At 34.3% G+C, this 14,965-nt stretch overlaps 1 protein-coding gene across 1 annotated transcript; it reads left to right on the forward strand.

The window, feature by feature from the left end:
• Positions 1-4,278: 4,278 nt before the first annotated feature.
• LOC129244368 (tigger transposable element-derived protein 6-like) lies at positions 4,279-4,689 on the forward strand. The gene has a single exon (XM_054881987.1). The coding sequence runs from the start codon at positions 4,279-4,281 to the stop codon at positions 4,687-4,689; it is 411 nt and encodes a 136-aa protein (XP_054737962.1).
• The last annotated feature ends 10,276 nt before the right edge of the window (positions 4,690-14,965 follow it).

Raw genomic sequence — 14,965 nt, forward strand, 5'->3', positions numbered from 1 at the left:
ATAAGTTTTCAAATTAATAATTTGGTTTTTAATTATTAATTGAGTTTACTACTTTTTTTTTTAAATTACAGAAAAAATCCAGAAAAATTTCGAACAAAAAAATAAATTTTATCCCAAAAAAAATTTTTTTATTTAAAAAAAGTTCGAAATTTCAAAAATTATTTAAAATTGTTTTACTTAAATTTTTCAATACTGAATATATCTCCAAATAGTTAATTTTATTCAAAACAATTTTCTTTACTTCTTACTATTCCTAAGCCTTCAAATTAACCAATATCTTGAAAAATCTCCAAAAGGCTTGGATAACTTGGCCTAAAGTCGCTTATTTGTGCAATCAATAAATATCAATAGTTAAAACTAAATATTCATATTGCAAAGTAAGCCACGAAACCATGGAATTGGTAATATTAAAGTAAAAAGAGCACTGAGTCAAAATGAAGAGTTATAATCTTATATACCTATGCCTTCCCTTTTTTGGCCTACCCAATGTCACAGTATTAGTACCAGCCGCTTGTATTCCTCGGAATGAAACTGCACGAAAATTCTGTAAAACTACTTAAAGAAGTCTCCCGTAGCTACCACGTAAGGCCCTCTTACCAAATTTGAAAAATTTTCTAACAGAAAAACTGCTTAAAGATGACCTGCCGGAAGTGGCAAAGGGTATGGCTTTTCACACACATACTGGCCATAGAAGCAGAAGCATTTTAGTGGCAGTGTAGGCATGTTAGAGCTTAAAAAGTGCCAACAACTAAAGTAGAAAAGTAAGGAGTAGAAAACAAGTAAAAACTGTAGTCAAAGAAGCAAAGAGATGAAGGAAAAGATAGTCTAAAGTTGTAGTAAAAAAACAAGAAACAACTAGAAGTGTAACCTTAGACCGGCCGACAGGCCGTTAGTGACACCAAGAAAAGTTGAGAAGAAAAATAAAATTAGACGATTAGAAAGGAATAAAAATAAAATTACAGGAAAAAAACGGTAATGCAAAATGCAAAAGTTTTATGACAAGTTTTCCAGCTGTTTGATAAGAAGGTAACTATACGGAGCTCAGTGATGGAGCCAACTGTGCAAATGCACAAACAAACGAAAACAAAGAAACAGTAAAGAAAACAAAGTGAAGAAAACAATAAAAATGAAACCAAGATTATGGTAAGAAGAAGAAAAGTAGCTTAGTAAAGAAGAACATACATAGGTACAACTTCTAAGCGCTAAAACAGTCAAAAACCAAAAAAATCTAAAATAAGCTTCAGAAAGACGAACAGACCGGGGGTAGGGAGTGGTGCGTTGCAGCATTGCATTGCATGTGATGATGTTGCATGCCACAGCGTGACATTGCATGCCACACGACAACTGGTAGGCAGCTGGCGAGCAAACGAGTGACGTATCATCTACTTGCCTGTAGCAACAACTCAATGCGATAGTGATGACGCTGACGACGACTAATTTCTCAAAAGCATGAAACTATAAGTCATGCAATAGCTGCAATGTGCCAACTCACACACACATATACATAAACATATGTATATATATATATATATATATTTATACACCACCATGACCGGATATGTTATACACTGCGACGGAACTTGTTGTTACACAATTCGTTGCTATACAGGCAAATTTTGTAGCTGCATGTACAACGGGGCGTATGAGTGACATAAGTAAATGAATATTTGTGCGAGGAAATAGTGAAACAGCTAGCGGCATTCTTAATATTTTTATTTATTTTTTTTTCAATTTTTTTATTTTTTTTTTCCATTTTCCTTTTTTAACTCTTTAACTACGTAAGCCTTTGAATTTCAATCTAATTTAACTGCTTATTAGCACGTTGAATGGGATCTCTTTATTTTATTTTTTACTTTTGTTATACAGTGAAACCTCGATATAACGAACTTCGTTATAACGAAAAACTCAACATAACGAATCTTTAGGTCCCTTGAAAAAACCTCACTTTTAAGAAGTTTTTCATACAAAAATGCTCTATAGTTATAATCTCTGCGTCTGAAAACCTTTATAAAGCGAAGCAGTTTTTCGAACAGCTCTATACAACGAAAATAAGGCAAAATCAAATTTGTGGCAAGCGTTTTTGAGTTCCGTTATCCCAAACTTCAGCATAAAAAAGAGAGAACAAAGCAAAATAAGCAAAAGTCCCGTAATTATTTTACGTGTATACAAAAATGTGTGAAATTGTAGTCCCTCGTGCCTTGACTTTTGCCAAAATGAGTTCATTAAAACGTAGTTCAATTTCTATTCGCGAGAAAAAATTAATAATTGATTCCGTTGATCAAGCTGATAAATCGGAGCAAGAAATTGCAAAACAATTTAATATTCCGTCGAGTACTCTTTCAACAACAACAATTTAAGTGTGCTCTGCCAATCCATAAGAAGGGTAATCCTACAATCTGTGTCAATTACCGCGGGATTAGTCTACTAAATATCGCCTATAAAGTTCTAGCGAGCGTATTGTGTGAAAGGCCCACCGTCAACCAACTGATTGGACCTTATCAGTGTGGCTTCAGACCTGGAAAGTCTACCATCGACCAAATATTCACAATACGCCAAGTCTTGGAAAAGACCCATGAAAGGAGAATCGACAGACACCATCTTTTCGCCGACTTCAAAGCTGCATTCGACAGTACGAAAAGGAGTTACCTGTATGCCGCTATGTCTGAATTTGGTATCCCCGCAAAACTAATACGGCTATGTAAGATGACGTTGCTCAACACCAGCAGCGCCGTCAGAATTGGGAAGGACCTCTCCGAGCCGTTTGATACCAAACGAGGTTTCAGACAGGGTGACTCGCTGTCGTGTGACTTCTTTAACCTGATGTTGGAGAGCATCGTACGAGCCGCAGAACTTAATCGCTCAGGCACAATTTTTTATAAGAGCGTACAATTGTTGGCGTATGCCGATGATATTGACATCATCGGCCTTAACAAGAGCGCGGTTAGTTCTGCCCTCTCCAAACTGGATAAAGAGGCAAAGCGAATGGGTCTGGTGGTGAACGAGGACAAAACGAAGTACCTACTGTCTTCAAAAAACAGTCGGCGCACTCGCGTATCGGCACCCACGTCACTGTTGACAGTTATAACCAGCATTAACACCGATAACAATGTCAGACATGAAATCCAAGTAGAATCTCTCTTGTCAACAAGTGCTACTTTGGACTAAGCAGACAACTGAGCAGTGAAGTCCTCTCTCCACGAACAAAACTAACACTCTACAAGGCTCTCATCATGCCTGTCCTAACGTAAGGCGCAGAAGCGTGGACGATGTCAGCATCTGATGAAGTGACGGTTGGAGTGTTTGAGAGAAAGACTCTGCGTATGATTTTTGGACCTTTGCCCGTTGGCAACGGCGAATATCGCAGGCGATGGAACTGTGAGCTTTACGGCGACATAGACATAGCGCAGCGAATAAAGATACAGCGGCTACGTTGGCTGGAAGTATTCGATGCGGTACCAGCTGGTGGTAGTAGAGGAAGAGGAAGGCCTCCTCTTCGTTGGAAAGGTCAGGTGGAGAAGGACTTGGCTTCACTTGGTGTGTCCAATTGGCGCAGGTTAGCATGAGAAAGAAACGACTGGCGCGCTTTGTTAAACTCGGTCAAAATCTCGTAAGCGGTTATCGCGCCAATTAAGAGGAAGAAGACTCTTTCAACAATTTTAAAAAATAGGGAGATTATTTCCAACACCAAGGCATTAAAGATGAAAAGAATGCGGGCTGCTGAATTTGGAGACATTGAGCACTGTTTGTTTAAATGGTTTTCACAATGTCGGACTCAAAACATTCCTTTAGGAGGTTCGTTAATTAAAGCTAAAGCTGAAAAATTCGCTGTACGTATGGGGGATTTAAAGCTAGCAGCGGATGGTTTGAAAATTTTAAAAAGCGCTATGATATCAGATTTCGAAAAGTAAGTGGGGAAAGTGGCAGTGTAAGTTACCAAGTTTGCTGGAAAACGTTTATCCATGTCTGTTGGCAGAATATTAGCCTCACGATATTTTTAATGCAGACGAAACTGGTATATTTTTTAAATGCGCACCAGATCGAACAATGGCACTTAAATCTGAGAAATGCTACGACGGAAAACATAGCAAAAAGACTCTCAATTTTATTTACGGTAAATAGTTGTGGCACTGAGAAGAGAAAATTGCTAGTAATGGGAAAATCGGCTAATCCAAGATGCTTTAAAAATAGTATAAGCTTACCAGTGGACTACTTGCGAACAAAAAAGCTTGGATGACTACTAAAATATGGTTGGATTACTTAGAAAAATTTGACAACGAAATGACTAAGGCTAATCGCAAAGTGTTATTGCTAGTTGATAACTGCATTGCGCACAAAAACCCTACATCACTGAAATCTATTAAATTACAATTTCTGCCGCCAAATGCTACATCGAAACTACAACCTCTAGATCCGGAAATAATTAAAAAAAGTAATATCAACGTTCTACAAGGGACTAAAATGGCCCATAAAGCATTAGAAAACGTAAAACAACCAACGATTGTCAACTGCTTTGTGATATGTGGCTTTGTCGATAGTCCAAATGTTTTGACCACAAATGACTGTGTTCAAGACAGCAAAGAATGGTTTGTCGTTAAAAACCATTTCAATTTGGATGAACGTTTTGATGATTTTGTTACTTTCGATGATAACGTCAGTACCACGGGTCTTATTACTGTAATCATCAGTTGATAGTGTTTTGAACAGAAATACATTGTTAAGGAGGATGAAGAAGTCGAGAACGTTATCACTGCCAAAGAAGCTAAACAAATAGTTGTAAAGCTCCAAACTTTTCTTGAGGCACAAGAAGCTATACCAAACAGTGCATACGATAGCTTAGCATCTTTTGAGGGAAGTATTGATGGCTGCATTCGAAACTTGCGCAAACAAACAAAAATTAAAAATTATTTTAATAAAATCTAATTGAAAAATGTATAACTTTTTATTTTTTATATCCACCCCACTTCAGTGCAGTTTTATAATAATTTTGATGTAAACAGGTAAAAACAGTATTTGTAACGAATTTTCTTCAGATTTCTTTAAATTTCGTTTTACCAAGCTTTTACCAATAAGTACCTACAGCGAATAAATAGATATAACGAAAAATTTTCTGGTTCACTTCAGATTCGTTATATCAAGGTTTCCCTGTATTTTATTTCACTTTCCCTTACTTTAATTTATTTTAATTAGTTTTCTTTTTTTCTGTTTTTACTATACTTAATTTCAATTCTTTAGTTTCATTATTATTATTTTCTTTTTTTTTTGTTTTGCTTACTTTTTCTTGACTTTATGTATTATTATTTTATTTTACTGGTGATTTTTATTTATTTCAATTTTTTTTTAACTTTAGTGTTATTTTATTCTATTTTATTGGAGATATTTATTTAATATTGTTCATTTTATTTTTTTTTTTATTTTATTTCACTTTGCTTTACTTTTCATTAAAACTAATTATTTTATTATTATTTATTTTTTGTTAATTTTGTTTATATTTTACTATACTTTACTGGAATTCATTTTAATAAATTTTCTCTTTTTAGTGTTGCTCCTTTTTTACTAAGCTTTATTTGATTTACTTTTTTTATTATTTTTATTTTTTTGTTGATATTTTTTAAATATGGTTTTTATTTATTATTTTGCTAATATATATATTTTTATGTTGCCTTATTTCATATTATCTTATTTATTTTTTTATTGTTTTGAGCTTTATTTGATATTACTTTATTTCATTTTTATATTTATTAAATACCTCCAATTATTTTGTTTTATTAAATTAAATTGTGGGTTATCTTATATTTTGATTTATTTAATTTTGTTCATTTCATTTAATTCTGTTTATTTTTTATTCTATTTTACTACAATATTATACCTTACTTTGAATCATTTTAATTAATTTTAGTTTTTTTCTTCTTATTTTTTGTTTTTCTTCTTTTTGATTTTATTCTTTTTTTACTATGATTTATTTGATTTTTTTTATAATTTACTGTTTTGGATAGTTTTTTAAGTACTGTTTCTACTTATTATTTTTTTATGTAATTTTTAAATTTTATTTTGTTTTATTTTATATTATTTAATTTATTTTTTTAACTTTATTCCCTATTATTTCATTTATTTGCTAATTTAATCTTGCTATTTTTATTTATTTTTTATTTTATTTCACTTTTCTCTACCTTACTTCATTTTATTGTAGTAACTAATTTTTCTTCATGTTTTTTTTTTTGTGTTATTTTATCACTTTTTTCAATTCATTTTTATAGTGGTTTATTTTATTTCCATACATTTTACTTTACGTTTATTTATTTATTTTTTATATTTTTTTCTTGATTTATAACTGTACTGGCAGGTAACCGCCGTAACAAATATGGAGAAGTAATCACCTACTGTAATCCATTTTTTTATGTAAAGTTAAGCAACTACTGAGATTCCACATAGGAATTCGTGCCATACTCAAAGTATGCCCTTAAATTTGTATTTAATTTCATATATCTGTATTCACTCAAAATTTAATGGCAATCTGTCACAAATACTTCTTCTACCTATACTCCAACTCTCTGCTCCATTGCATATTCGTATATTCCAGAACTTTTTCACCAAATCATCGCAATAGCAACTAGCCCCTCAAAAGCTCGTCAATTACATTTTTGTCTTATCGCTTAACCACTTAAAAAGTACTACACATAAAAAATATTTGTACACGCACAAGCCTGCGGCTAATCATTTATCTCATGCCGAACCCCTTTCAACAAAACTACAAACACACAATCTCACATCGCTGTTGCACTACTATAGCCAGGATATTCCTGCCAACTTTCCGCGTGAAGGCGGCCCGTGTGGAGTAAATGCCAACGGCGTTAAATAAATTAAAAACTTTTCCAGCGTCGACAATCTTGGGAAGACGTATTCGACCGGCGAGTGCGGTGCCTTGAATGGCACAATGTAGGTTGGTATGCTTGTATGTATGTATGTTCGTATGTGTTTAGTTAGAAAGCAGAGAGTGAAAAGAAAACCTCAACCAGCAATTTTCTGTTTGCAATAGCGCTTCTGGCAGTTAACTGAAAGGTTATTTGCAAATGAGACGCATAATTTGAACTGTACAACAACAAATTTATGAATGCAAAGTGGATTGCTGGGTTGACGTTAGTTGACGAATTGACAGTTTTAGTTAATTTTTATCATTTGAGTGGTACTTATGGTAAGTTTTGGTGGAGGTATCGAGAATTTAGTAATTTTTTTTTAGAAATTTTTTGAAATAGAGGAAAGAACCAAAAAGCACCAGAAAAAACGCTGTCAGAAACCAACAAAATGTTTAGTCACATCAAACTTGCACTTTATTAAACCAAAATTTAATTAGCTGTAAAGTCGCATACTCGTGATTTTTCTAAAAATTTCGTTTAAAACATTTGAAGTTTTGATGAAAATTTGTTAATTTTTTTTTTAATTCCTCGCAATCTGAATGAATAAATTTTATGTAATAAAATAAACTGATTTTTCATAAGAAAATTTAATACAATTGAAACAGAAAGAAATAAACCGTTACAACTTGTCAATGAGTTCTTGCGTAAACCCAGGTTTGAAGGAAATTTTAGATGAATCTGGCACTTTATGTACCAAAGATACAAAAGCCGTTGATGCAGTCTCAAAGCCAGCTTAACAATTAAGTGGCTTCTAAAAAAGCTGAAAAGGTCGGTAGCGAAGTTCATTACTAAGAAAAGAAGGGAAAACAGTAGTTTAATCTTATCGTTAGTTGGATTGATCGCGAGCTTGGATCGGCCGCAAACAGCGTCGACTACAGAATATGTGTCTGCTGTCGAGAGATGGATGAAAATTCAGAATATTTCTTTCGGCTTTCGCTAGTTTAAGGATGCGCATTTGAGGATAGATGTATTAAAAATGGATCAGATACCTGCTTATTCTACATCGACAAGGTTCTCAAGAGCTGAGGGAAGTATGAAGATGGGTAAAGCGTATAAAATTACCCTCTTTCGGTGTTTTCTACAGCCAGCGTGCTCCAAACCTAAGTGTTTGGGTGTTCATTTATGTTCCCCTAAAGTGCTTAAATCAATCCAAACGAACTCAATCCAATCCCAGTCCATTAGTAATGAGATACAAAAATTTTTGTGAGCTTGTAAGCCAAAGTGAATAGAGAGTTAATAACCCACTGCAGAGAAGAAAGGCACTACTAGACGTTCCCACCGCTGTCGGTTCTGCGTCACTGGAACGTCCCAGATTTACATTCGATCAACGATAGTCCCTTCAAAGACTTTACCCTGAAATTGGTAAGGAGTATTTTATAATATGGGCGCCACTGTGCTGAACGATCAAACTTATAATCTTCTTATCACAGCAGCAAAAGACTTCTAAGAAAAGATAATCCAGGGTTGTTTTCCCTGCATGGTAAAAATAGATTTACGCTTGACTTGTACCACCCGTTTTTGCATGCAATATCTCTTGGACGGATGATATGTGTGTGACTGTTCTTCAATTGCTCTCAGTTTCAATGCGCACTCAAATAAAGAAAAGAGTTCTTTTATAAATCTAAGACACTTTCAGGCAAAGCAAATTACATTTTAATTACCCATGCACTCATTCGGCTTCTGATATAAAACATAAAGCTACTAAAAACTTTTCTTCACTAAAGCGAAGGGGCCAAAGTAACTTTTAACTGGCATATTTTAAGGCGCTTAAAATTGTAAAATTGTATGAATTTAAGATTTGTTGGTATCATCAATTTCTAAACGACGCACAAGCCTAAAGCGACTAGAACTTAAATGCGAGAACGCGTATAAATGACTGTGGCACTGGGCACGCAAGCGGGGTGCAATTCGAACTGATTTACATACGCACACATGCACATTTACGTGTACATATAAATAAATATATTTGCATATATTTGTGCAAGGAAATTCTTTGGGGTCTACTATTTGCTTGCCAGCTGCTTTGTGTTCGAAAAGTTCTCGAAATTTCTGAATTAAACAACGCGGCAGAATGTTCACCGCAAGAGGCTGGAATTCTGGAGGAAAACTCGTGGCTTATTCACCACTTAAATGCAATAGCTACCACAACTCTTCTTGTGTGCAATTAATTGATTAGAAATTTCATTAAATATATTTTGAGTGTTCCGTATTCCCTAGCTTAAAAACTTCCAGGAAAGGGTTTTGAGATTAAAAAGAGGGATTCGCAGAAGGAGCTGATGACGTGGCCAAAATTGGTTTTAACATTGAAATACACATTGCGATATTGCGATATATTATATAATATTTAAGAAAGGCAGCACAATTTTTTGTTGCGTTTTTTTTCTGATTTCGAAAATATTTGAGAAAGTTTTTAGTAGCAATTTTTTTCGGCCGCCTTTATAAAAATTTTGCAGATTGTTGCCTACCAAAACAACTGTTTTGAAGAGAGTAAAATAAATCCCAATGCATAACAGAACTCTTTTGATTTAATTGACAAATTCTGGTTACTTTTTGAACAGATGACACGCATACGCCTATTTGTATGCTAAATATCGTACTTGCCATTGTTTGTGGTTTATTTGCGTAGATGTTTCAGGTTCCTATGTGTATGTGTGTGCATGTGCCACTCTGGAGTGCTTGTTATTACTATTGTTATGCTCATTGCTATTCTTGTTTTTTACTGCCGCCTTTTATGCGTTGTCCCACTCTCTGGTTGTTGCTATTGTTATTTTGTTTGCTAACATGATTTTTATTCCCCATTTTGCCTTTAGTCACATTTGGGCACACTTAAACAATCCTTCGCCCCATATGTCCTTGCACACATTAAGTCCTGGAAATAAGGCGTTGAAATGGCGGTCGAACGCATTGGCAGCGTAATCATAGTTTCATCATGTACACACACATATGTACAGATAGACATAAGCATGTGCATTAGGGTAGTCAAAACAAACCACATTCTGACCGGGTGTCAAAAAAATTATAGCAAAAATTAAAAATTCCATCAAAAAAAGTTAAAAAAGTATATAATAATAAATATATAAATATTACTTTATTGACTTCTGTGAGTGCAAATTAAAAGAGGAGTTAAGATGATATCGATCTATAAGCATTTAACTTAAACCAACTCTCAGAAAAATGAATTTGTCACATGGCAATTCTATGGTAATTTTCACAGCGTTGGTGGCACGAGTAAACAAAAACAAAAATCATATTTGTAAACAAAAAAAGTATTTTAGTATAAAAAACAAAATGTTTTTAATGAAATAAAACAACGAAATATTTTAAAATAATATAACAAAAAAAAAAAAACATTTATATAAATTAAAAAGGAACCTATTTTTAAATGAAAAATTTAACAAATTATATTTTCTTTAATACATTTAGTACGAGGGGTGCCTTTTATATGTCGGGATTAGAGAACAAAAACAAATTTTAATCATCGAAAATCACTTTATTGTTTTTCAAAACATTCTCCATGAAGATCTATACACGTTTGCATGCGTTTGAACCAATTGTCGAAGCACTTTTGCCACTCTGAATGAGGTACCTCCAAAACATGCATTCTGAATGCCGCAACCGCTTCTTCAGGTGTCGAAAAACGTTAATGTCTCAGTTTGGTTTTTACGTACGGGAATAAAAAGAAGTCATTCGGTGCCAAGTCAAGACTATACGGCGGATGACCCATTAATTCGATGTTTTGGGTGCTCAAAAATGCAGTTGTTTGAGCCGATGTGTGAGAACTCGCTTTGTCCTGGTGAAGAGTGATCCGTCTTTGGCGATTGGTTTTCCTAATTTCTTGGAAGACAACTGGCAAACAAATGGTTGTGTACCACTCAGAATTTACTGTTCTGCGTTGTTCTAATGGTACGGCTGCGACATGCCCAGTTTTTTCGAAAAAACAGGTGACCATTTGCTTGGAAGTGCTTCGTGCGCGAACAACTTTTGTTGGATTTGGCTCATCTTGAAACACCCATACAGTCGACTGCTGTTTACTTTCGGGCTCATACGCGTAAATCCATGATTCATCACCTGTCACGATGTCATAGACGTGTTTCGAAACCCCGCGATCGTATTTTTTGAGCATTTCCTTCGACCAATCGACACGAGCCTTTTTTTGAGCGATTGACAAATTGTGGGATCCAACGTGAACAAATTTTTTTGACAGTCAAATGTCAAACTTTTCGATACAGCTGTCAGTTGCCAGATTGCAACACCAGGGTTGCCAAATCCCGACACATAAAAGGCCCCCCCTTATACAAAATAATATTTTTTAAACTAATATTTTTAAATAAAAAAATTTTGATTAACATAAAATATAATTTGTAAATTAATATTCTTAACTAAAACAATTCTAATGTAACGAAAAAGACATGTTTAAAAAGCAATAAAATTTTTATTTTGTCACATTCTGAAAATAAAATATATTTAAAATATATTTCTTTTAAATAAAAATAAAAAAAATATTTCGAAATAAAAAAAAACAGACAATTTTAAATAAATATTAACAGTATTTCTAAATAGTACATTTATCTGAAAATAAAATATATTTTAAATAAATTTTTTTTTTAAATAAAAACAAAAAAAATATTTCGAAATACAAAAAAAAAAAAAAATCCAAATAGATAGTAACAGTATTTTTAAATCGTACTTTCATCAAATAATATTTTTATTTTCAAAAACTTGTTTATACAAAATATTTTTAAATAAATTCAGTGAGTAAAAGATATTAAGTGGCTTTAGATCTGGAAAGTCTACCATCGACCAAATATTCACAATACGCCAAATCTTGGAAAAGACCCATAAAAGGAGAATCGACACACCCCATCTTTTCGCCGACTTCAAAGCTGCATTCGACAGTACGAAAAGGAGTTTCCTGTATGCTGCGATGTCTGAATTTGGTATCCCCGCAAAACTAATACGGCTATGCAAGATGACGTTGCTCAACACCACCAGTGCCGTCAGAATTGGGAAGGACCTCTCCGAGCCGTTTGATACCAAACGAGGTTTTAGACAGAGTGACTCGCTGTCGTGTGACTTCTTTCAAGCCGCAGAACTTCATCGCTCCGGCACATTTTTTTATAAGAGCGTACAATTGTTGGTGTATGCCGATTATATCGATATCATCGGCCTTAACAACCGCGCTGTTAGTTCTGCCTTCTCCAAACTGGATAAAGAGGCAAAGCGAATGGGTTTGGTGGTAAACGAGGACAAAACGAAGTACCTCCTGTCATCAAACAAACAGTCAGCGCACTCGCGTATCGGGACCCACGTCACTGTTGACAGTTATAATTTTGAGGTTGTAAAGGACTTCGCATACTTAGGAACCAGCATTAACACCGATAACAATGTCAGCCTTGAAATCCAACGTAGAATCTCTCTTGTCAACAAGTGCTACTTTGGACTAAGTGGGCAATTGAGTAGTAAAGTCATCTCTCGACGAACAAAACTAACACTCTACAAGACTCTCATCATGCCCGTCCTAACGTATGGCGCAGAAGCGTGGACGATGACAACATCCGGTGAAGCGACGCTTGGAGTGTTTGAGAGAAAGATTCTGCGTAAGATTTTTGGACCTTTGCACGTTGGCAACGGCGATGGAACGATGAGCTGAATGAGCTTTACGACGGCATAGACATAGCGCAGTGAATAAAGATCCAGCGGCTACGTTGGCTGGGTCATGTCGTCCGAATACCAGCTGGTGGTAGCAGAGGAAGAGGGCGGCCTCCTCTGCGTTGGAAAGATCAGGTGGAGAAGGACTTGGCTTCACTTGGTGTGTCCAATTGACGCCGGTTAGCACGAGAAAGAAACGACTGGCGCACTTTGTTGAACTCGGCCAAATCGCGTAAGCGGTTATCGCACCAATTAAGAAGAAGAAAGATTAAGTTTGTGTTTTTACGCTTTTTTTTTGTTTTCGAAAGGCTTGAAAAAATATAAATTTTTGGAATTAAAAAAAAAACGGCTATGTACAACTGTAGCCAATACATGTACAAAAATTAAAAAATAAATATTAAAATCGGTTCATAAATCGAGAAGTCGCTTTGAGAAAAACGCATTTAAAGTTTTCATCGGCCGTTGTAACTCACTACCTTCACTTATTGTATTGGGTATAACTTCGTGAATTTTCAAGATTTAAGCTAAATAAATAAATATTTTTAAATAAAAAAATATTTTCAAATGATAAAAAATATTTCTAAATAAAATATTTTTAAATAAATTAAAAAAAAAAAAAATATTTTTCAATAAATTAAGAAAAAATATTATATACAAAACATTTTTTTAATAAATTAAAAAAAAAATTATAAATAATAAATAAAAAAGTGCTAAAAACAAAATAGTTTTAATAAAAGAATTAAAACAATCAAAAAATTAATTCTTTTTAAATAAAAAGATAATTTTTTTGGGCTATCCTAACGCACAACTTCTGCCGAATCATATACCAGAGACCAGCAAACTGTGTCGCATGGCAAATGAATACCCTAAATTTTAGTAGTTCAAAACCCTCTGAGCTATTATCCAGCAACCACTTGAGCATGAAGCGCATGTACATATGTATGTATTCTCTGTCGTTTAAGCAATTTGGTACCGTTCACTTCCTTTTTGCCCTTTCACATGTTTATACTTTACCAACAGTTTGGCTTACAAGTCTAGTAGCATGTCAGTGATTATCTGAGCATTAAAGTTGCCAAAGTACTACAATAAGTTTATGTGATTGCTTATGCATACATACATACATACAAATAATAATAATTCTATACATTTATATGGTCGCATACATAAATAGAAATACTGGATTGTATATAGTTTTGTGGTTTAATCCTCTTTCACCCACTTAATCGAGGCCTATAGGGTTTAGTATTATCATTTGGTTGCCTTGGTTGCCTTGGGCATTCAATGATTTCATCCGATATTTTTTCAATGAAAGCTAACATATTGTACATAACTGTATACACAGACAAATATATGTTTGCCTTTATTAGTGCCTTTAATTTGACTCTTTGTTGCTTTTTTGTAACTATTTGTTGCTTGCATAGCTTTTGACCCTCAGGCAATAAAACTATATAATTATGAAAACAATTTTCACCATAAAAATTTTATTGCTCACAAATTTTCACTTTCGCCCAAAAGCGATAATTAGTTGAATGCGCATACCTTTCTAAAAACATTGTTTCGTATGTCAACTCCAGCTCCGTCGAATAATAAAGTATCATACTTGCTTTGCACGAATAAAATGTAATCATTGGCTTACTTTCTGTAGGCATGTACAGAGTAATTATTAATAAAAGCACTATAAGGCAATAGGTAAGTACGCCTAAGTATTATTAAAGTTTTGCTGTTAAGTATATACTGCGAGCTTATCTTAGCTTCCATGTTACGTGTATGACATTTTGGCCAAATGCATGAAGCTATAATATTTTATAGCTCTATTTTCAACTTTGAGTTATCCCTACCCTAAGGTAGTTACTCACATGTCAAGACAAAGAGAGGTGTTTATCCACCATGGAGGGATATCGATTGGTACAGCCTTCTCAACATGTTTGACTCAAGGGACATCCATCTATGGGGTAATCCATCTTCTTCTAAAATAAGTAATATATATTCATCATAGGACCTATTGACCAGGCTGTAAGAATGTCTAACAAGTCCTTCGAAGGCACATTTAGAAAAGATGGTGAGAAAAACCGCCATGAGAAATAGTCATAAACTCATAAACAGGATTAAAAAAAATTCCGTACACGTCCTACGGCCTCAATGGAGACTCTTCACACCTCTTCACATGCATATCCATTTTCAACTAACCCCTGAGGTCTCAATGTAATGGGACTGAACTTCAAGACTGAACTGAGCAATAAAAAGACTTCGACAGGAATACCTGCGAGATAAGCCAGAACATGATAACATGGTGTACGGGCGGATACCTCACCGAAGAAGGTTCAGGGCTAGGTATCTGTGAAGCCAAAAAGGGATAATCGGAAGCGCTAGCTAAGACTACAAGAATATTTCAAGCGGAAGTCTAT

The sequence above is a fragment of the Anastrepha obliqua genome, chromosome 4 (genome assembly GCF_027943255.1).
Source record: "Anastrepha obliqua isolate idAnaObli1 chromosome 4, idAnaObli1_1.0, whole genome shotgun sequence".
NCBI lineage: Eukaryota > Metazoa > Arthropoda > Insecta > Diptera > Tephritidae > Anastrepha > Anastrepha obliqua.

Coding starts and splice junctions, on each gene's coding strand:
- LOC129244368 (XM_054881987.1), top strand. CDS start 4,279: ATGACTAAGGCTAATCGCAAAGTGTTATTGCTAGTTGATAACTGCATT.